The following is a 24,522-nucleotide window of genomic DNA, read 5'->3' as shown; positions in this document are numbered from 1 at the left end:
TACACATGCACAATGCCCAAGGGACATTATGCCTTGTTTAAACTTGGAAAAAATTGGATGAGCTGTCATTGATTCAAATATCAAATTCCAAACAATATGGGACTCATTTATGGACTAGTATCATAACCTTAAGACTTGGTGGTGATTCGGAATGGTATAGTCTTTTGGTTTAGGTTATATTGTATCATTGTACTTTTGAATTTTATTATTAAGTCATAATATGTTAAACATACAATAATGGATACAACTTAGAAAGGACAAAATACATGCATGATATATTTATGTATATAAAAACACTAAACCCCTACAACTCCCCCCCCCACTGCTCTACCCTAACCCACCCATCCTTATCCACCCCCTCTAATCTACCCCCCCCCCAAAATAAGGAAAGAAGAAAGATCACAACATAAAATTCATCAATTACCATGGTTTGGAGCAGCACCACTAACATGTGGAAAAGGGATTTAATAATTCAACCCCATGTCATTCAAATGCGGGCTCCAAGTTTTACCAGAAAATGGCTATTACGCAAATTGTATGTTTTTTTTTACAATGGAATACAAGATATCATCTCTATATGCCATCTCTGAATACCCAAATTAGTCACATTTTTCCAAGCAATTGCTAAACATTTTCTCGCCATAGCTAAAGGCAATCTGAAGAAAGCAATTTGAAATTTATTTAATTTTAATTCTAAACTCAACCTTTTAATATTACCCAACTAAAATACTAAAGGATCTAATGGAAATTTCACTTCAAAAATAGCTTCTATCAGTTCCTTAAATCTATTCCAAAAGGGTTCCACCATCTCACATAACCAAGTAGAATGTAAAAAAAAAGAACCTACCTCCTTATGACATCTAAAACATAAATGCGAAGAAATAAACACATTTCCTTAATTTCTCTGGCGTTAAATGTAATTGATGAATTATAATGAATCAATCAATACCTTACATTTATAATGTTAGTCATACTATCCTCACAAATTCATCCAATCATCCTGAGAAAGATATAGCTAAATTTTTTTCCCATTTTAATGTAGATATATGAACATCCAGCTTAAGCATTTTATTGTCTAATAAAGCTCACATCTCAGATATAAATTCCTTCTTATCACCCTCAGTAAAATTTCAAACTTAGATAGTCAAAGTAATCGTAAAGTACGTCCAAAATTATCCAACAATAAGGTTTTAATTTGATAAGAAAAAGATGCATCCTATTTTTCATTCTTTGACAAGCTATTAATGAATTTTTTTTTTTACTAGTTCTGTAGCACAATTGTTCATTTTTTTCTATTCAAGAAAAATATTTTAAGAAAAAAGCTTCTTAAGGACAGAGGCAGAATGGCCAACATTTTGATGGAATACCTCTTAGTGATAGAGTGGGATACATAAATGCAAATGGTAGGGAAACAGATTGAACAGAAAAATAGAATAAGATGAAGTCTATGATAGAAATACACTGAAACCTCGTGATTAGTTAATCCGCAGAACCGCTTATAGCGCGGGTGGCTGTGGACCCAAAACTTTGCAAATTTTGATAGATGGATGGAAAAAATAGGTTTGACAGATCCAGTTAGTTTGCCCAAGAAGTCAACAATATGGAGCTTTTGAATGGTCAAAAATGACCTTGTTAAGTCGTCCCCGGGCCAATCAGCATCCACGTAATGGTGTCATGGCGGCTCCTTTTAAGTGGTAATTTTGAAGGAAAATATTGAGGGAAAAACTCAATTTTTCTGTAAAATAAGACAATAAAAATTCAGAATCCCAATATTAAAAGAATGTCCTCACTTTCCTTCATTGAAATAGTTAGTTATAGATAGTGGATCCTTCGAAAACTGGTAATATTTGGATGTGATTATCCGTGGGCACTCTGACATATATGCATCTGATCTGCGACTCGGCTGTAACATTGTATGAAATCTTGGACCCCAACTATTGCATTCTAACGAGGTTTTACTGTAGCAGAATACAGTCAAAGTGGAAAGTGTGACGAGGCAAAAGATATAGAATTTAAGTAGCAAAAGATCCAGATATCATTGCCTCCAGATTAGCTGGAGTTTGTGGAGAAGTAGAGGGCTGTAGAGATTACATTTTAACAATTATTGCTCAAGGGGGTGAACTTGTTGAAGATATTAGCAGCTGTGAAACAACTTTAGCTCACTGAAAGTTAATCCAATTTTATTTTTCCTGCTTTATTGGTCAATGCAAGGAGCAAATTAGTTATCTAATTGCAGATGTCTCCAATACTTTAACTATTGGGGAATTACCCAGGATGGTTCACACTAATTTTTCTTCCTTGTATCTAAGGAAGCATTTCCACCACATCTACCAAATTGTGCAGTATTATTGAGTCTGTAGGCTCTAAAATGTCACATTTTTCACTTAACTGATGCAGAGCATCTGAGATCAAGTTTCCAGTATGTTCAACAACAATAAGCTATCAACTTCTTTCAGGGTTTAATGTCATCCTGAAACTTGCTGAACATTAAACAAGGTGTTTTCTTCGAGAAAACTTTAAACAAGCTAATATAACATTTCCTACAGCAAAAAAAGTACTCATTTTAAACGTCTTATGGCCCATTACACATAGAATTTACAATATATTTTTATTCTCAGTTGCACTTCTAATACTCAACCCAAATAGTTTAGCCTCAGCAATTCTAGATACAAGATAAATCACACTAATATTTTGCTACACAAACATTTGAGTTTAATCTCATTTCCCCAGCAAGCACAAGGGCACAAAAGGTACAGTTCATATATAAGAAAATGAAGCTAATAGCGTTCCATTGTATTCTTTAGTTTTCATTTTTCGTGATTTTTAATGAATATTTAAGTGTCACGGCAACTAAATTTCACCTTTATTAAAGCAAAGCATTAGTTTAGATGTCAGCACTTTTCTTCTCCTCTCCCCCCCGCCCCTATCGTGCAACTCCTGCCTAAATAACGACCAACCAGTGGCACTCACGTCCTCAGTGATGAAGTGTTTTGAGAGGGTGATGTTGAAGCACATCAGCTCCTGCCTGAGCAGCGTCGTGAATCTGTGCCAATTTGCCTGCTGTAACAATAGGTCTATAACATATGCAATTTCACTAGCTCTACACAAAGCCCTCGAACACTTGGATAGTAAAGATGCCTTGAAAAGGATGCTCTTTACTGACTACAGTCTGGCGTTCAACACCATCTCCCCCTCAAATCTGATCAGCAAACACCAAGACCTGGGCCTCAATATTGCACCGTGTAATTAGATGCTGGATTTCTTCACCTCGACTGCAATCAGTGAGAATCAGTAAGAACACTTCCTCCACACTCTTCAGCAGTGCCAGAGAACCACATAGCCCCCTGCTCTACTCACTTTACACCTATGACTGTGACATGATGCAGCAACACCATCTACAAATTCGCTGATGATACCACAGTAGTGGGTTGGATAAGGGGCTGATGAGTCAGGATACAGGAGGGAGGTTGAAAACTTGGCTGAATGGTGTACTAAGAACAACCTCAATGTCATCAAAACCAAGGAGCTGGTTGTGGACTTCAGGAGGGGACGGCCAGAGGTGTACAATCCAGTGATAATTGGGAGATCAGAGGTGAAGAGCCTGAGTGATTTAAATTCCTGGGAGTCACTCTTTCAGAGGACCTTTCCTGGACTCAATACACAACTATCATTGTGATGTTATGTATGACTGACAATAAAACTTAACTTTGAACTTTAGGTCGTCCTTTCCAACTTTATTCCAAACTGAATTTCTCCTGATACAAAGTGTTTATGTTTCACTCTCCCCTTCCAGTTGCAGGATCCATTATATAACACAGCTGTTGCATTGATTGCCAACATCCTTACCTCTGGATTGTAATCAAATCCTTTGTTCAGATAATAGAGCTTCTAACATTCAAAAATGTCCTGTTGGAACTTATCCATAGCATTAGTTGGATGTGGTCCTGTTCTGTTCTTTCTTTTCTTTTCTTTGGCTTGGCTTCGCGGACGAAGATTTATGGAGGGGGTAAAAGTCCACATCAGCTGCAGGCTGACCAGTCCGATGCGGGACAGGCAGACACGGTTGCAGCGGCTGCAGGGGAAAATTGGTTGGTTGGGGTTGGGTGTTGGGTTTTTCCTCCTTTGCCTTTTGTCAGTGAGGTGGGCTCTGCGGTCTTCTTCAAAGGAGGTTGCTGCCCGCCAAATTGTGAGGCGCCAAGATGCACGGTTTGAGGCGATATCAGCCCACTGGCGGTGGTCAATGTGGCAGGCACCAAGAGATTTCTTTAGGCAGTCCTTGTACCTTTTCTTTGGTGCACCTCTGTCACGGTGGCCAGTGGAGAGCTCGCCATATAACACGATCTTGGGAAGGCGATGGTCCTCCATTCTGGAGACGTGACCCACCCAGCGCAGCTGGATCTTCAGCAGCGTGGACTCGATGCTGTCAACCTCTGCCATCTCGAGTACTTCGACGTTAGGGATGAAAGCGCTCCAATGGATGTTGAGGATGGAGCGGAGACAACACTGGTGGAAGCATTCTAGGAGCCGTAGGTGATGCCGGTAGAGGACCCATGATTCGGAGCCGAACAGGAGTGTGGGTATGACAACGGCTCTGTATATGCTTATCTTTGTGAGGTTTTTCAGTTGGTTGTTTTTCCAGACTCTTTTGTGTAGTCTTCCAAAGGCACTATTTGCCTTGGCGAGTCTGTTGTCTATCTCATTGTCGATCCTTGCATCTGATGAAATGGTGCAGCCGAGATAGGTAAACTGGTTGACCGTTTTGAGTTTTGTGTGCCCGATGGAGATGTGGGGGGGCTGGTAGTCATGGTGGGGAGCTGGCTGATGGAGGACCTCAGTTTTCTTCAGGCTGACTTCCAGGCCAAACATTTTGGCAGTTTCCGCAAAGCAGGACGTCAAGCGCTGAAGAGCTGGCTCTGAATGGGCAACTAAAGCGGCATCGTCTGCAAAGAGTAGTTCACGGACAAGTTTCTCTTGTGTCTTGGTGTGAGCTTGCAGGCGCCTCAGATTGAAGAGACTGCCATCCGTGCGGTACCGGATGTAAACAGCGTCTTCATTGTTGGGGTCTTTCATGGCTTGGTTCAGCATCATGCTGAAGAAGATTGAAAAGAGGGTTGGTGCGAGAACACAGCCTTGCTTCACGCCATTGTCCTGTTCTAGTTTCCCCCAAAACCACCTGATTTAATAAACTCTAACTTACAATTTGCTATGTGGAATACAAATACAAAACATTTCAGTGTCATTATTTTGCTATAACTGCTCATCAAGTTACATGACATTAACTTGGGAACCAACAGACAAGTTTACTGAGAGGAAACAAGGATAAACCATAATTTACAAACCTGTATATAATTAGCATAAATGAGATTAGTATATGTCCTGTAATTTCTTTTAGATGGCTGATATATAGTAATCACTGAAATTCAGAAGAATGAGAAAGATTAGGGTTAGAAATGGACAGACAACAGTGGCAGGAAAATTATTTTCACTCCTAAATGATTTTCCAAGTGAATCATGAATCTGGAATTCTCTGCTCAAGGAAACAGTAGAGGCTGCATCATTAAATATATTTAAAGAGTTTTGCAAAGTAAGAGAATTCAGGGTTATGTGGAAAAAAAGGTAGACAAGAGGAGTGAATCCAGATCAGTTATATCATGTGGTGGAGCAGGCTCAAGAGGACAAATGGCCTACTCCTGCTCTTTTCTTATTTCTTACATACACATTAAGATTAGCATTTTCCTTTAAGAAATTCTCACTGATCACTTATTAATGCCTAACGTTCAGAAGTAAAAGGTGTTTACCCAAGCCCCAACTCACTAAGAGCATGAGACAATTTACTCAGGTCAAAAGAATATTTCAGAACTGGCAATACAATAAATTTTCCGTAATATGGCTCACACAGGACTGCTTGTGGCAGACCATTAGATTTTCCAGACTCACTGTTTGAAGTCACTTTTTGTAGCTGTTATATAAACACAGTCTATTTGTTTTCAGTAGAGTTTGAGGGGAGTGCAGGCACCAAGGCCTCTGTTGAGTAGAAAGGAAACAAAATTAAAGTCACAAGTGTACCAGGGCACTGGGCCTTAGGAATCAGAGAACTGGGGCACAAGTTAGTGAACAGGGATTATAGTAGCCAGAGACAAATTAAATCAAGTGACAACAGAAAACATCACCTGGTATGCCAGATGTCAATCCATCACAATTTCACATACTTTAGCAGATTAATTCATTCAGTGTACGACTTAACTTTGGACATAACTGTTGGATGGTTTAGACTAGACATTTTCAACCTTTATTGGCTATGACCCCCTTAGCACTTTCCTCAAAGTTTATGGGTCTGTTTTCCTGTGAAGCAGTCAAGTTTTGGTTTCATCTGTACTACTCTCCTACTACCCACAAAAAAAAACAGGTTTATGATTTCAGTCCATTGCCCCCTTTAAATGTGCTGTGGCCCCAGGGGGTGCAATATGGTTCCCATTGAGAATTGCTGTTTTGCTTTGGTTCCAAGATAAGCTCTGAAAAAGGATTATGAGGCCCTTATCTGTGCACAAGTCTGTGGAATGGGATTTGAACCTACAAATGTCTGACTCAGAGTGTCAGATTAGCCCTGATGGACAAGTTACAACTCTTAAGTTTTCTACATTTCAGTCACTTCAAGAGCATTTCTTGCACTCTCATTTAGTCATACTTTATTATCAAAGTGTCATGGACTATGGCATCAGAACAATATAAAGATTATTGGTTTGCTGGAAGGTATGGAGGGACCAAACCCAAGAAAATTTTTTACTGAATGGATTCCGCAGGTGCTGGGTCAAGAACATTTCCCGGAAGGTATAATACTGGAACGAGCTCACAGAGCCTTGCGTAGAAGACCTATTTCAGGTCAAAGTCCAAGACCTGTTTTGGTTCGTTGTTTGAATTATTACGACAGAGAAATAATTTTACGAGTGGCTATTAGAAATGCACAACAGAGAAAATCACCCTTGATGATTCAAAATAATCGAGTTTTCTTCTATGCGGATTTGAGTTAAGAAGTTATGTTCCAACGACGGGAATTCAATCCTGCTAAAGAGTTGTTGTGAAAGAAAGGTTACAAGGCAACCTTTAGATATCCAGCTGTTTTGAAGGTTTTTCAAGATGGTTGCCAACCAAAGTTCTTTGATTCTCCAAAGGAAGCTATAGCATTTGCTGAAGAGCTGCCAATTACTCAGTTTCAACAGAGACATAGTCCGCCGCGATCTCTAAGGAGACAAGAGATGGAAGAAAAGAGCCATGCTCCAAGAAGGTTGTAATGGTGACTCGGCAGTTGGAGCTGATTAAAAGAAGAGTTGTCCTTTTATTTTCTAATGTTTTTTAAAAAAAAATATATTAAATAATGATGATGTTAGTTTATGATGAAGTGAGAGTTGGGGGAGAGAACTGGATAGGCACTATTTCCTGAAAGTCACCTGCTACGTGTGAGTTATCTCACACCCATTTTTTTTGGGAGTTACCGCATTGCGCGGTTTAGACGGGAGGGGGTATTTTTAACCTCCTACCCGTTTTTTTTTTCATTTTTTTGTATTATTAGATTAAAGAGTGAAGGGTTTTTTTGTGTTTATAAAAAAAGCATAAGAAAGTATTTGATTGTTTAAAAAACTAAAAATGGATGTGTTTTTTTTGTAAAGTTTATTCAGTAGATAAGGAATATTTGAAATTTAAATGTGAATGGGATGGATAAGGTTTTTTTATATCTTTTCTTTAACTTTAAGGTAATTCTGGTGTATATTATTTTGCTATTTTAGTTATAGAACGAAGGGAATAATGGTGAAAGTTATAAATTGAATTGTACAATTCTCAATGAGGCTTGAATTTTGTTTGTGGTTTATGCTCCATTTGTTGAAGATATAGATTTCATTGTAGATGTGTTTTTATTATTTGGATATCTGAATTTTAACGTAATGATTGGGGATATTTAAATGTGGTATTGGAGCTTTTATTGGATAATTATTCAAGAGTAAAAGGGAAAAATGGTGGAAGAGTACTAAAATTGAATTGTACAATGCTTAATGAGGTTTGAATTTTGTTTTAAGATGGTGGTTTATGTGACTAATAGGATGATAGATGTGAAGTTAGTTGATATTTGGTGAAGGTTTATCTCTATAGAGAAAGTTTTTTTCATCTTTTTTTCCATCTTTTTTTTCCCATGCTACAATTTTTTTTAAGAATTGATTATTGTTTAAGAATTTTGGATAGACAATGTTACTAACTTTACTAATTTTTTTATATTAAGTTTGAGTTAAATATATGTTTCATCTTAACTCCGTTTGTTAAATATATGCATTTAAGTTTGATTTAAATATGTTTTTTAAGTCTGATATTTTAGTATTAATTACTTTTCTTTTTGTTAGTATTTTAAATCGGTTATTTTTTTTTCTCACATATATCATTAACTTTATTTAATTCTTCACTCTTTATTTTGGGAGGAAAGGGGGGTTGGACTAATTTGAGTTGGGTTATTAATGTGTAATAATTATTGGGGAGTTTATAGTTTATTTAGATTACTGATACTGTATTGTAATTTTATTATTTTATTCTTAATTTTTTTAATGTAATCCTATGTTATTCATGTTATAAAATCTTAAATAAAGTTTAAAAAAAAAAGACTATGGCATCAGAGAAGTTTTGCACTGAATCTGAAGGTTTTTTTTGATTGGTACTTTCAGATGGGAGTGAATTACTGGGGTCATTACTTAAGCCCAGTCGCAGTAACCAGCAGGATACAAGATTTGTTGTGTTAGCAATTTCTACAAATTTACCCATTACTTTGAATATTGTGACATCATCTGCTATATTCTGATAGAAGTTACATATTCAAAGAATCATATCCTTTGATTTGCATGTCTGAAAATTGTAACCAACCATTTAATCAATAAGCCTTTGAATTTCCCATGGTTTTACTGGAGCTGCTATAGCTAACAAGTTAATCTATTTATTCCTCAAGTTTTCCCATCAGCTCCAAGTATATCCAATAGGAATGGCTCTAGTGCTTTATATCATTATAGGGAGAAAGAATCAACAGTTTTATTCCCCAAGGGGCATTCAGCAATCCCAAACCAGAGATGCGGGCAAAATGCAGATTCTCGGGGGAAATTGCCTTTAGACTTCAAATTATGAGCGACAATTTAATTCAAATGAGATGCAAAAAAAGTGAATACTGCATCTCAGAAGCTTGCTTTAAAGATCATTTTGTGTATGATTCAAGCAAACCCGAAGATCATTTTCTGTGAAGAAACAACTGATGATTGATAAACAACCACCATACTGCTTCCATGGGAAACATTAGCCACACAACTTTTCTTAAATTTAAGAAATAACTGATGACCCATCTCCATAAGCAAGTACATCTATTTTCATGTGCAACAAACAGTAACATGTGAACAACAGTTTTGAAGATCATGATCCATCAAGTTTCAACAAGTTGCAGATTGTGCGCATTTGCCTCTAAAGTGTACTTTTTGACTACATAATAGGAGACAAGGCAGCAAACATCATTAAAAGGCCCCCCAATTACTTTGACCTTCAAGCAGGTGCAAAAGCCTTAAGCCTTAAGGTTCCAGATAGGTCTTTATCCAACAGCCATCAATATCATTACTCATAACGAATCAATGGATTCTAACTAAAGTGCTCTCCTCCTCCCCATACCAAACCAAAATAATTGGAATTGTAAGAAAGCCTGCAGATCCTGATTGCAGTAAATGCACAAAAATGCTGGAGAAACATGTCTAATACCATCCAGAGGAGACAAAGTTAATCAACCAACATTTCAGGCTTGAGTCAAGGCTTGACCAAAAAGCAGGCAGGCATCAGAATAAAGGAAGGAGGGAACCTGGAGCAGGAGGGAATCAGAAAAGCTGAGGTCATAAGTGGACATGGATAGGAGGGCATCAGAGAAAAGCTGAGAAGAGATCAGGAAGTGGGGTAGTTCTATCAATGCAGAACTGGGGGAAGAGGGATAGGGAAAGAGAACATATGGAGAGGGAAAGAGAAAGGGCTGGTCAACAGAAACTGGAGGTCATCTTCAATGCCATCTAGTTAGAGGGTACCCAGACAATCCAATTTGTAGGTGGTCTCAGTTTGGCAATGGACAAGACCATGAACAGACATGTCAGGATGGGAAAGGGGCAGGGAATTGAAATTGGTTGCCACTGTGAGATCACCACTATTACAGCAGGCAGAGAAAATGTGCTGTAGTTTGGTTCCAAATATTCTTATTGAAAGGTTAAAGTTCAGATTGTCAGAACATGCATGACATCATATACAACCTCCAAGATTCTGCCAACAGGATTTCTACTTAATTGCTAGTGCAGAAAAAAACTGTACAGATTCAAAGAGAGGTGTAAACAAAGAAATGTAAACAGACTGACTGCAATATAGAAAAAAACATTCAGTAATAAATGATGTGCAAGGTAAGAATCCTCAAGTAAATCTTAGTTTGTTGTTTTAGTCTGATGGTGGGGGAATGGCACTGTTCTTGAACCAAACTAGTTAGCATGAAAGGGATTCTTGACAAAGGTACTGGTCAGCATCTGGAAACTCATTAAACACAGGTAATCTTGTACAAAATGCAACATACTGTATTTAAATACAAGTATTCATCAATCAGATGGTGCTCCTGTAGGCGGTTAGTTTCTCCTACCTCCCCCCCCCCCCCCAACAAAGTAAATAATCTCTGGTACAAATCCTTTAAAATTCCTTTATCAAAAGGGTTATCCCACCCTACAATGCATTTACCAAGTCACTACATACCTTGTTTGTATTACAAAGCAGCTCAATCTTAACAAAAAGACCAGAAAGTCAAATATGGATTTCAAATTGAGAGCATCGGATCTCCATGCAAAGAACAGAGTTAATTGCTGCAACATCTAATACAGCAAGCTGTACAAATCCATTTCAGTTTACAATAATAAAGAACTTGATCAATTATACTTGCTATCTTGCAAAGCTATGACAGTCACTTTCACAATTCATAAACCACTTGTCAAAATTTGATACACAATAAAATTTTCTAATGGAAAAAGTGGAACTTTCCACCCCCCACTCATTTCTTAAAGTAAATGAAGTCACTATTTTGAGGAGTGAGGAAAAAAATTAAGTTTGAGAAACACAGCTCACCTTCACTGAGGTTTGCAATACTGTTAATACGCTTTATTTTAAGGCTGCTTAGGCAAGTTTAGTTCAACCCTGGCTACTATCAGCTATATTGACTACCAATCTTGGCTTACTTACACATCTGCATCCCATTTAGTTTAGTTAGTTGGCTACAACTCCTTGCAACAGAACACAGGCTGAAGGTTAGTAAGAAATGAAAAATAGTAAAAATCTTGTCAGTCCTCCATTGGCCAGTTAATTTAACAACACCTTAGTTATCAAAATTTTGAACAAAAACAATTGCAAGGTCAGCATCAACTCAAAATGTTTAATAAAAGCTACAAGATATGCATTTTAAGCAGGTACTGTCAGCACATGGTGAAACTCATCCCATTATGACAGGAACACTTATCTGAACACTATCCTTTTTTAAGGAAGAGTCAAGAAAGCAGTGAACAATTCTGACCAAAACCACTCGTGTAATTTCAATGAAATAGAAAATGTGAAAATATACACGTCCCTATAATACTGTATCAAAAATGGGACCAACATTTAAATAGCAAATCTACTGCAGTATATCACAAAACTATATCTTCTATTTTAATTTTCACCCTTTGCTATAGTGATGAATTTGTTGATTTATAGAAGCTGGATATATGCATCTAATTATAGCATCACTGAGACAAAATAGCATTTAGTTTAAACAAGATTCTAAAAAAACATCTCACACTGGCATTTAATTCAAACACCTGCACTAGTTCAATTGCCAATGAATTTCTGTGACACATTAATGCCATTACACAATACACAAAGAATAAGTTTTTCTGATGTTAAGGGATCATAACCTATATATCAAAACCTTGTTCAACCTTTTAAACCAAGAGTAAATTAACATTGAAGTCAGAGTCAGATCAAATTGCCGCAGCTTTATTTAATTTACCAGATTTCAATACAGATCAAAGAAATATGGACAAATATGGTGAAATAATACAAAAACCATACTGAAAATATTAAATTAGGCGTAGTACCTCAAGAAAGAACAGTTATTATGCTATTTAGTGGTCTGTTGAGCCAGTCACTTTTCAGATTAAAATTATACCCAAATAGCCAACACTTCAATGGTCATGTTGTTTCAGAGACTAGGGACATGTTGAATAGTGGACTAAATGTCAGTCAATTATTTTATTTAAACCAAATCCTATTTAGACAACTAAAGGGAAAGTTCCCCAGAGGCTAATCAGTTATTATGAAGCTATTAAAACTGTTCAGGAAAGTCCAAACAAAGCTTGAATAATCCACAGCCAAGTTACTCCAGCTATGGAATCCACCAATACCTGAAGGACAGTTAGTTGGAGTATGAGAAAATATTCTATAGCCATTCTAATTTCTAACAAAAAAGCATATGGATCATAAGCTCATGATGCTCAAATGTACTCACTAAATGCAATGAAAACATAATCTCACCCAAATGAACTCCATACACTTCAATGTGTATTTTCAGGTCCTCCTCAAAACTTAGAATGAATTCAAACAAGAACAGATCTCGGACTGGTAACTTTTTGACAGCTCATTCTAGACGCCACTGTTCAAAGGCATTTAAAGTGAGTCTAGTTAATCAGGTCATTTAAATTCTTCCTTGAATGGACAGCAACAGATACACATTTAATTCTGCCCACAATAGATTTCTCCAAGTCATTTTCCAGCAGTTGACAGTGGAAACACTGAGTTTTCTCTCCAACCCAGGTCCTATTTGTTTCAGGAGGGAAAACAACAGCATATGAATGCTATTGCAGGTGAACAATTTTTACTCTGCTAACAACACTAAATACAAATTAAACTAAAGATTTTCTGGCTTTTGAGCTTACATATGGATGGATATAGAATGAAAAGCTAAAATTGCCAATCTGATATAGCCAGAGATTTCAAGAATTGGACCCCTAACAAAAAAAGTTTGGTAAAGCAACACATTTTTGAAGCTTATAAATGTACTAGTATTGTCTAGCTGGGGATAATATATGCCAGTTCGAAGAAATGATATAGCAGCTGCTAACCATCAAGAAACTATTTTCCCCCACACTAAAAAAACAAATGCCACACCATTTTCTACCGTACCCCTTCGTGAGATTTAAAATAAAAGCGGATGTACTGCATAAACAAAACAGTCACATGACCAGTACAATACAAAGCTTAACTTCTTTTAGAAAAAATGTTAAAGATTGACCATTTCAATGACAAAAGCAGGGTACATCTTTGTATGGACATTCTATAATTTTTTCAGTGCATCATCAATATCAGGAATCATTTCCTTCAGTTGATTCCATTGGTCTGGTAATAGAGAGATTCCTAAATGTTAAAAGAAAGTGTTAAAATTGGAAACAAAAATCATGCTTCAGTTATAAACAGCATTTTATAATTATTAACTTCAAGCAATATTTCCTTCTGACAGCATACATTTTGCAAAATTACATATGTACTCTACAGCAACTTCCTCATGTGTTTTGATTTGCAAGGCATTTGCAATCTTCAAAACAACAAATGTCCAATTAGATCCTCAATTAAAGTTCATGCTCGCACAAGATACTGGACAAAAATTCACAATGAAATACAATGCTGGGAAGCTACAAGATATAGATGGATAGATTTTGATGGGGAGAAAATTCAAAGGTGGACAGGATTTAGGAGTCCTCATGCACGATACCCTAAAGGTTAACCTCCGGGTTGAGTCTGCAGTGAAGAAAGCAAATGCAATGTTGGTATTCATTTCTAAAGGAATAACATACAAGAGGAGGGATGGAATGACGAGTTTATAGGGCACTATTGAGATCTCACTATGTACAGTTTTAGATGCCTTATTGGAGAAAGGATGTGCTATATTTGGAGAGGGTTCAGAGAAGATTTACTAGAATGCCAGGAACGAAAGGGTTTGCATATGAGGAACATTTGCCAGTTCTTGGACTGTACTCATTGGGAGTACAGAAGGATGAGGGGAGACCTCAGAGACATTTTTAATGCTGAAAGGCATGGACAGAGTAGATGTGACAAAGTTATTGCCCATTGTAGAAGTGCCTAGGACAAGAGGCTACCATTTCTAGATAAAAGGGTAGCAAATTAAAACAGAAATGTGAAGCGATTTATCTAGCCAGAGGGTCGCTGTCCAGGCAGCAGTGGAAGTGAGGTTTACTTAAGACAAAATTGACAGGCAGGGGAGTGGAGTTGAGTGACAAGGATCAGCTCATGATTAAATGGCAGAGCAGCCCTGATGGGTTGATTGGCCTACTTCTACTCTTGTATCTTGTGAAAATTATTACATTTAGCAGCCCAAATTTAGCTACCAAAATTAGATCAAAATGACAATCTATTGCCTTCAGTAATTAATCATTTCAGATAACAGCAAAATAAATCAAAAATGATAATTAATGATCAATTAGCATAAGAACAAAGGACAAGGGAAAATAGAGTGGTTACAATTTGAAATGCACCTTGTCAAGACTGTGGTCATTAAATTCAGTAGCAACCTTCAAGGAATCATGTGCTTGGAAATAATTAACAAGAACAAAGAGGACCAATTTGAATGACTTAAAATAATGGTGGGTAGAATGCAATTTTTATAGGCCTATTTCTTTGCTGAATGTAGATTTTAAGGTTCTTTCTAAGATTTTGGCTGGTAGATAGATACAACAGGGAAGGATATTTATTAAAGGTCGTTATTCACATTTTAACATCCATAGATTATTCCCCTTCCAGAATGTGTAGTTTCTCTAGATGCTGAAAAAGTTTTTGACAGAGTGGAGTGGAACTATTTATTTGAAACATTGAGATTTAATTTTGGTATGGGCTTTATATCATGGTGGTTACTAATAATAACAAATCCTTATTTAGGCTGTTTAGAGGAACTTGACATTGCTATTTGATCCATCTTTAGAACCTCTGGCATTAAAGGGATTGTCAGACTGAGCAACTCAAGATTTCTTTGAATCCAGGTGACCTATTAGTTTATATTTCAAATCCTAAAAGATCCATCCCAGCTATGTTACTGTGTTTTCTCAATTCAGCTCTTTCTCTGGATATAAATTAAACCTTCATAAAAATGACTTTTCAATTAATATGCAGATCCCCATCTACAATCAAGTTCCAGTAAAGACAGTCAGAGATAATTCCACATATTTGGGGGTTAAAATTACAAAAAACAATTTAAAGATTTATATAAACTCAATTTTTCTCCTCTATTCGAGTATATGAAATTGTCTTTCTCGAAGGTATCCTTTATAGGACGTATAAATGCAGTTAAAATAATAACATTACCTACGCTTTGCATCTATTTCAAGTGATTCCAGTTTTCATCCTGAAGTCTTTTTTGATAATACTGACTCAAATATTTCTTCTTTTATTTGGAAGAAGAAAAACTCAAATTATTAAATTTTATTTACAAGAATTGAAAAAAGATGAGGTACAGCCCTATTTAATTTTAGATTTTATTACTGGGCTGTTAATATTCATTATCTAATTTTTTGGATTTTTTTTCATTCTGACAAATTGATCATCCATTATGGGCAGATTTAGAATTGAAATCTATACAGCAGTATTCAGTGACCTCTATTGGTTACCTCTCTTCCATGTAGCTTTTCCAAGATCAATAAGTATATATCTAATCCAATACTCAAATATATTGTAAATCTGGTTCCAATTTAGGATTTTTTTTTTAAATTTAAAACCTTGTTTTATCTAGTGTTATCTCAATTATTTTTTCAACCAACAATTAATCGATCCTTCTCTAAAACTCAAAGATATTATTTTGCAAATTTAAGGTTACTTAATGTCCTTTTAACAGCTGGCAAGTAAATATGACTTACAAAATATTCATTTTTTTTTATATAGTTACATTAGAAGTATCTTAAATAACATATTAACAGACTTTCCATCTGTAGATCCACCAGATCTAGTTGATAATATTTTTCAATTGAATCCTTCTCAGAAAGGATTAATTGGAATTAAACATGATTATCAAAATTACATCCAGTACTTCTCGATAAGAATAAAAAGGATTGGGAATTGGAACTTAGAGGATCTATAGGATGAGATTCTTAAACTGGCGAATACATCTTCAATATGTACCTGACATTAATTAACCCAATTCAAAGTGATGTATAGTGTTTGCACGTCTAATAAGTTGTCTTGTATCTTTTCTAATATTAATCCTACTTGTGACAAATACAAATCTGATATTGTTATTTTGACACGTTTTGGTCTTGTCCATCCTTAGAAATCAATTGGAAAGAATTTTTTAATAACTTTTCAACTGCATTTCAGGTGGAGCTACAACCCAATCCATTAACTGCTCTTTTTGGGGTTATTGAACAAGACATAGGGAATTTTTCTGTACCTGCGCAATAGGCTGTGGCCTTCTCTACATTGTTGGCTAGAAGAGCCATCTATTCAAATGGAAAGATTCTAGACCTCCAACAGTGTTTCAATGGTTCTCTCATATTACGTCCTGTTTTAAAAAAAAATTAGATATCATGTATTTGATTCATCGGTGAAATTTTAGGTTTTATTTTCATTTAATGTAAATGTTTTTAATGTGATTAGATGTACTCACTCTTCCAGATGAGATATAGTTTTACCTTGGTTTTTTTGATTCCCAGTATGAAGCAAAAGCTACAAAATACATGTTACCCTCATGACAAGCTGCTCAGGTTTTTTTTTCTTTTTTAAAGTTAGTTTTCTTTTAAAATAGAGAAGGTTAAAATTTTTTTTTATATCTTTTCTGTCTTCACCCAGTGCAGTGGAGGAGGGATTAAGTTTATACTGTTTGAAGTTCTCTCTTTTCTTTTAAAATTATTTTTATTGAGTTTTATCATACAGCCAAACATCATGAGTACATACAAATTAAATATAATATACATTTGGATTGGTATATATAGAAATAATAATACATGGACTCGCTCTAATCTAAACACAGTGAAGAGTAAAAAAGGAAAAAGAAAAAAGTTGAAGTTTAATATTGTATTTTCATGGCATTATCTGCTATTTGATGATTCTTAAGATCCAAGACCCAAAAACATGTTTAGGTGCATCACTGGTTCTAGTCAAGGATAATCATGTGGATTTTTAAAAAGGTGTTGTTTTTTTTTTTTAAATGGCCTAATTTAATACAATTCACTTTAAAGTTATGTCATTCATATTTTCTAACATTTACCTTTTTTACCAGGCTTCATTTCACCATCTTGGTTCATCCAATATTCTCTGACATCAATTAGGACTTTGCCTTTGAACTCACGCACGCTAACATATCTCATCTTGCCAATCTGTCAAAGATGTAGCTGAAATTAGCCGCAATTATCCAACAGCACAAAATATATTAATTGCACAATATTAATAATGAATAAAATTAAGATAAACATTTAATATATTTTTGCAAGGGACCATTTCAATTTTATGACAGCATTTTACAGAATTCCAGTCATATGTTTGACCAACTTAAAACAATTCTAAACTGTGCAGATATTGACAAGCACTTTTTAAACCTGTGTAAAAATACAAATAGTCATAACTTTTGATAGTTGAAACAGTTTGGCATCTTATTTTGTTTGGTTAATTCTAGTTTATTCTAAATCAGGACAAAAATAACATTACTAAACCATTCTCTACACAAAGCCAAAACTACAGGGCAACTAAAAAAAATGGTTTTGGAACCCTACATAGTTGAGGTGAGCAATTTAGTTTGTATTCCAGGCCTTCATCAGAAAGCCAGTGTACAATTGGGGAAAAGTCATCACCTTGAGGGAGTTCAACCCAAACCATATGATTAAATGCCACATGGCTAACATTAGAATTCACTTATTGTACAAGTGAACCAATACTTTAGCATTTCACCCAGAAAGGGTCACATTTTGGTCGATTTTGTCATCAGTTTTAAATGTAATTGCCAGTTTGTCCCAAGTCAGATCAGACCTAGTGCAGGATATGAGACACCAGTCATTTGTACAGTAACTGGGTGACCAAAGAAAGCAGCAAAATTACTTTAAAAAGTAATTTAATATTTGAATGATTTTGGAATAATTTTAATTTAAATTCATTTTAAATTAGTTTTTATTACTTGATTTTACTATTTACACTTATTTACCACCTAGTGTTTAAGGTACAGATCAAAAATATTCTCAAACAGTAGCCTTGTAACAGGCACAAGTATAGTCATACATCCAATAACATAATGGCTTCACAACTTCACACAGGAACAAAGAGGAAATAGTTCATAAAAAGATCACCGATCTTGATTCACAAGGGGTTTAATGAGTCATATTTGCACCAATTCAGTTACTTAAATATGCAAATAACAATCCTCCTGGGTATGTAGTTTCATTTAAAGCCAATGATCACCAATACACTTCGATCTTGATTCACAAGGGGTTTAATGAGTCATATTTGCACCAATTCAAGTTACTTAAATATGCAAATATCAATCCTCCTGGGTATGTGGTTTCACTAAAAGCCACTGATCACCAAAACAATTACATGAAAATTAAGTCAACTCCTGAATGCTATCAGATGATTTACAAAATGTTGGAACTCCAATTTGAACCACAAGGCCCAACCAACTACAATCCCTACAACACAAAAACAATATGCTTGCTGCCCAACCATTTGGTGTTAATTTTAGAAATGAGAAGTTAGTACACCAGATTTTAAAACAAACTTAAGCATCTAATTAAATTTCAAATACTAGGACTGCACTACAAAACATAGGTCTCCTTTGAAAGATGGAGAAGACACAGGTGTAAAACACGAAAGTCTGCAGACGCCATGATTGAAGTAAAAACACAATGCTGGAGAAACTCAGCAGGTCAAACAGCATACTTTATATCTCTTTTCTTTGGCTTGGCTTTGCAGACGAAGATTTATGGAGGGGTAAAATGTCCACGTCAGCTGCAGGCTCATTTGTGGCTGACAAGTCCGATGCGGGACAGGCAGACACGGTTGCATAGCAAAGACAAAAGATACATAACCAACATTTTGGGGCTGAGCCCTTAATCATGATCAAAATGTAGGCAGGTACCCAAATAAAGCTACAGGTAAAGGCTTCACCAGACAGTTTATTTCTTTCTCAAATTGCACTTCAAAACCAACTACTAGTACGCATCTAGGCCCCATCTAATAAACTGAAGCCATGATGGAAGGTCACTCAAGAGTTGATGTTCTGGGTCTCTTGCAATCTAAACAGGCAGTTTCCAGGAATCCCAGTTTTTGGATGAACCATACTCATTTGAGAGCAGCATTGTAGCAGCCAGAATATCAGGGACCCGTGTCTAATCCTGACCTTCAACGCTGCCTCTAAAGTTTCTCGTTTTCTCCTACATACCAAAGGCATACAGTTTACCAAGATAATTATCCATTTTAAATAGTGGTAGAATCTGGAAGAGTTGATAGGAGTATTAGAACATAATGGGACGTGGGTGGTAGGATTATTGTGAATGATTTCTTGGTAGACACTGGCCCAGTGGGGCAAAGGGCCTGTATTATTATATTGTAATAGCATAAAAATGCATTTTTGTACGCATACATTTTAGATTTCTTAAAAGGAAGCACATACCTGAAATAGGTTATCATCTTTTTCACTTCTTGTACATTTAGCACCTCCAGAACTTTCACCACATTTTTGTTTTTTTACTGGTTTTTCTGCCGGAGCAGACTTCTTTCTCTTGGCCTATTTATAAAATCCAGAAATTGCAGATTTGATCTTCATAGACAAACAAACTTTAAAATTATAATTTTCAGTTTTGCTCTGAAGTTCTATTAATCCTTAGTCATCTTCACAATATATCATTCACTCCACTAATCCATGCTGTTATGATTCCTTTTCAAATTAGTTGTTAGTTATATTCTTTTTTCAATTCTTAATTGGAACAATTACTCACTTGCAGTTTCTATGTTAGATAAAATGCACTACAAATGCCAAATAGGGTACTATTAATTGCCACAGATTAGGGAAAACTAGGTCAGACAAGTATACAGAAATTAACAGATCAGAAAAATTATAATTTCAACTTGTGCTTGCACTATATTTGGATCATTTTTTCTCTCAATTTTTGTTAGTTATTGTTTTGATCTGCATGTCTTAAAATTGTACATACTCAGTGTGGGAAGTATGTGGGACACAAATTAAAGAATGTTCCTCAACTAGATAAGAGTTGCAGAAATTTGTCTGACTTCTCTCAAGACTCAGCAGGCCCCTGATGATTACAATAAAATCAAGCAGTTAACCTATTTAGCATACAGATTATTCAGAGGCCAGGAGTCCTTTTAAAATGTACATCAATGAAGAATTAGCATTGGGAATGTTTTATCAGCTAGTAAACGATCAGATTTGAATGAACACAATTCCAATTCACATCAATATTTAATGGGTAAACTAGTGGCACTCCAAATATTTTCCCCAACTTGAAATGAGATGCTTTTGTGCTTCAATTAAAATGACCCAAAAATCAGCAATAATATTGACAGATAAAATAATATTCCTTTTCTCTTACCTTTTGATCAACTTCACTATCCGATTCACTGTCAGAGCTTGTAGAAACAACTTCCCTTGACTTAGGCATCTGTTTTAATTTCAAAAAGGTAATTTTGATTTTCCAAAATGCAAAATATGAAAAAAAAGCAGTTACAACAGTTCATATTCACGATAACAAGATACAAGATACAAAATGCAATTACAAAAGAGAATAATTGATGGATACAAGGCTTGAAGTTACTGGGCCAAAAAAAAGCACCATTTGGACTTGACAAAGGTTGGAGAACCCTATCTAGTCATGAGAGTATGCAAGTGACTTTCTTCCAGGGAAAAGCTGTTTTTTTTTAAAAAAAAGACCAGTTTACCCTCAAGATTATCTTTATATAGTAGCTTTAATATAGAAAATTATAGGAAGCCCAAAATAGTGAGTTTGTTTTATATTAATTGCACAAATACAATAGGCCTTTGTAAAAATAGCAAACCTAAATGAATTACAAAAATACACAAGATGGACAAATCAATATTCACAGTAATCCTAGTGTTAAAAAAAAGTGACAATAGTGCAATCCATCTGAGCAAGGAGGAAAGCATCAAGAATATGTTAGCTGTTATAAAGAAACTGCTTTGTCATATACACCAGTACAAATGCACTAAAATTGTGGATACCAGTAAAAATTTTTTTTTCAATCTTTATTCATTTTGAGAAATTAATATCAAACACATGATATAAAGTTCAGGTAAAAGTAAATTAAAATTACAAATAGAATACAGTGGTAAACAAGATAAATATGATCCATGTTTTTGATAAAAAGGAAAAAAACATGCAACCCCAACTTGTTATCTAAGCAATTAACAATCAAAACCAATCATCTACTAATTTCAATACTAATAGTTCAAAAAAATGGAGAAAAGATTTTTGATAAAAAGCAAAAATAATTGATCTATAAATTTCAAAAATAATTGAAAAAAGAACCCCAAAGAGGAAAAAAATTCTCGTTTTAATAGAGGAGCACATTATTTTCTCTAGAGAGGGATGCCATAAAATCCCATAATTATTGTGTGTGTGTGAGAGGGACAACATTTTTCCACTGCAGCAAAATGAGCCTTTTAGCAATCAAAAGAAGCAAAAGCAATTCATGGGATTGAGATGGAGTCAAAATTAAGTCCATTGGTCTACTTATTCCAAAATTAGCAATAAAAGGGCTGAGAGAGATTTTTATATCAAGAATTAAAGACAGTGCACTAGGATGACAAAAATCTGTAGCAAAGGTCATCAAAGGTAACAACAAAAATTACAGATGAACTGGCAAAGTGGCCCAAGGATTGGGACATGTAATTTTTTTCTCAGACAAGAGGTGTCACACTTTGGTCGATAAAATCAAAGCAGGACTTGCATAGTGAATGGTTGGGCACTGTGGTGTGCTATAAAACAAAGACGAGAGTAGAGGTATAACATCTACAAGTGTTTGGCACACTTGCTTTCATTGGTCAATTTACCGACTAGAATATTAGGGAATGCCATACTACAATTATACAAGGTGAAACCACATTTGTAGAGCATTGTGTATAGTTTTGGGTCACCCAGCAATAGGAAAGACATTTAGCTGGAAAGGGTGTAATAAACATTAAAGACAATGTCATTGTGGCTAATAAACTTTAATTACAAAAAGACTAGGATTTTCCCTGCTAAGGCATAGTGGCTAAGGGAGCACCCCCAACCAAGTGTAGAATCGAATACTAGAGGGTAAAGATTGAAGGTGAGTGAGCAAAGATTTAAAAGGGTCCCCAAGGGGCAATTTCTTCAGAGGGTGGTGGGTACATTAAACAAAAAAAATGGAAGCAGGGACACATAACCCTCGAAAGACAAAGGTTTAGAGCAAATATGGACTGAATACAGGCAAATGGAACTAGCTTGATCAGTGCTGACAAGTTGTGTTGAATGGTCCATTTCTGTGCTGTCGAGTTCTTCCAACTCTCCAACCCACGAGCATAAAACTAGAGTTATAGCACTAGACAAAACTGCAATTACACCTGCCTTCCTAAGACTTTCACACAAGACCAAATATCGTTGGGAGCCTCCTTGTAATTGTCACCACATAAGCAGTATTATTATATGGTGAGCTCTCCACTGGCCACCGAGACAGAGGTGCACCAAAGAGGCACAAGGACTGCTTCAAGAAATCTCTTGGTGCCTGCCCCACTGACCACCGCCTCCAACCGTGCATCTTGGCGCCTCACAGTTCGGCGGGCAGCAACCTCCTTTGAAGAAGACCGCAGAGCCCACCTCACTGACAAAGGAGGAAAAACCCAACACCCAACCCACCAATTTTCCCTTGCCACCGCGCCTGCCTGTCCCGCATCGGACTTGTCAGCCACCAACGAGCCTGCAGCAGGCATTACCCCCTCCATGAATCTTCGTCCGCGAAGCCAAGCCAAAGAAAGAAATACTTCACTTCCTTACCCAATCCCATCTAGCCAAAGCACCCAGCCCCCGTCTAAAGTTGATGCACTAAATAATTCCTACATTTTAGCACATTGGATATCACAAAAGGAAAATCCATCTACGACCCCCCAAAAAAGCAAATGCCCTATATTTTACAAAAGCATGCAGGAGGTGCCCAGCATGCACCCATGATGGCAAGGAAAAAGAATGAGAGGCTAAGCATAGTGGGGATCCAACTTGGCCTCAACGCCATATTCCTCCTCTGTCAACACCTTTTTCCACTGCTTTGAACGAGTTCAATCGCCATGACAACTCGCAGCCCGACCACAAGGACTCGACTTCTCTCCACGGAAGATTTTCTGGGTGCTCGATTCGAAGGGGTGACTTACTCGGGCTGCAGCACCAACGCGCGCACACACGCACCGGCGAAAAGAACCTCGTGGGCAAGTCCGAAGTGTGGGAGGAAATTCGAATGTGTTGGAGCAGCTCCACACAGGATGCACTGGGGTGGGAAGTGTTCAGTGCGAGGCGGTGACCTCGTCGCTTCCACACACCGACCTGAACCAAGATTAAAAATAGAGCAACGCGGGCACTTGCATGGAAGACAATGCTCAAGGTCCCGGGGGCCAGGAAACAAAAGCCCCTCGAGTCCAATTGCGACCTTTCAACTCCAAGCCCTGTGAATAAAGGGAGTGATTGCCCGCCCACCCCGTGCGGCGCCAGTTGGAGCCTCTGACACCGCTTTCTACACGGCTCCCATTTTATTTCCCTCAACGTTGGCAGAAAGAACCGGAAGTTCCCGCCCTCCCCCTCTCCCTGATTGGTGCATTCACCCAGCAACCCGCCAAGCGGCTCCTGCCATTGGCCGGGGTCGTCTTTCAATTAAACATGTGCCGCTTTCATCCGCTCTTGGAGACGGAGCGGAATATACAATTTTTTTTTTAAATTCGAATACAAACAAAAGCTGCTTCAGTGAGGAACGGCTGCCTTGGTAAGAGATACGTACGGTCTCTGGCGGGGAGTTTCAGGTTCCGAGGACCGCAACGCCGAAATGATCAGCTTTCCCGAACGGCACCCACTCGCACGACTGGCTCCTGGGATGTCGTCACTTCCGCTCCTTCGCCTCACCTCCCTCCCCTGTTTCGCTGGGGACACGTGCTTTGCAGAACAAAGGGACAAAGCCGTGGGTTTGATGTCGTGAGAAGACGTCCTGTTGAAGTCGAGTTAGGGGTGGGGTGGATGGGGAGGGAGGCTGTCCTAGGTAGTTGCGCTGATTGCTGTTGAATTGGCAAATAGTTATAAAAATCTAGGATGATCTTGAACAATTTGGGAAGGTCTATTAAAAATGGCAAAGTGAAATTTTGAAATGCATTAAGAATCTTTGGGTGCAATTGGGGAAGCAGCTAGTGTTAGAAGCAGAAGTCCCTTCACAGAAATTGCTGGAGAC

The 24,522-nt window shown here is 36.8% G+C and overlaps 1 protein-coding gene across 3 annotated transcripts; it reads right to left on the bottom strand.

The window, feature by feature from the left end:
- Positions 1-12,033: 12,033 nt before the first annotated feature.
- Positions 12,034-24,198, bottom strand: LOC138757187 (activated RNA polymerase II transcriptional coactivator p15-like). Of its 3 annotated transcripts, XM_069924107.1 has the most exons (6): positions 24,082-24,198; positions 20,652-20,720; positions 19,715-19,828; positions 17,324-17,432; positions 16,508-16,618; positions 13,307-13,470 (listed from the first exon to the last, which is right to left on the bottom strand). In XM_069924107.1, exons 2-5 carry the CDS (start codon positions 20,718-20,720, stop codon positions 16,557-16,559), a joined length of 354 nt encoding a protein of 117 aa, XP_069780208.1. In that variant the 5' UTR covers positions 24,082-24,198; the 3' UTR covers positions 13,307-13,470; positions 16,508-16,556. The 3 variants fall into 3 exon arrangements, with proteins under 3 accessions (XP_069780206.1, XP_069780207.1, XP_069780208.1); XM_069924105.1 differs by lacking the exon at positions 16,508-16,618 and having other exon boundaries at positions 12,034-13,470; positions 24,082-24,194; XM_069924106.1 differs by lacking the exons at positions 16,508-16,618; positions 24,082-24,198 and adding an exon at positions 23,465-23,823 and having other exon boundaries at positions 12,034-13,470.
- Positions 24,199-24,522: the final 324 nt, after the last annotated feature.

This window comes from Narcine bancroftii, chromosome 3, assembly GCF_036971445.1.
Source record: "Narcine bancroftii isolate sNarBan1 chromosome 3, sNarBan1.hap1, whole genome shotgun sequence".
In the NCBI taxonomy this organism is placed as follows: domain Eukaryota; kingdom Metazoa; phylum Chordata; class Chondrichthyes; order Torpediniformes; family Narcinidae; genus Narcine; species Narcine bancroftii.
The sequence above is the reverse complement of the archived record's forward strand: the minus strand, read 5'-3'. Positions and strand labels throughout refer to the sequence as shown.

Coding starts and splice junctions, on each gene's coding strand:
- LOC138757187 (XM_069924105.1), bottom strand. CDS start 20,720: ATGCCTAAGTCAAGGGAAGTTGTTTCTACAAGCTCTGACAGTGAATCG. Junction 19,829..20,651: donor ATAGTGAAGTTGATCAAAAG/GTAAGAGAAAAG, acceptor TTTTATAAATAG/GCCAAGAGAAAGAAGTCTGC. Junction 17,433..19,714: donor AAGATGATAACCTATTTCAG/GTATGTGCTTCC, acceptor CATCTTTGACAG/ATTGGCAAGATGAGATATGT.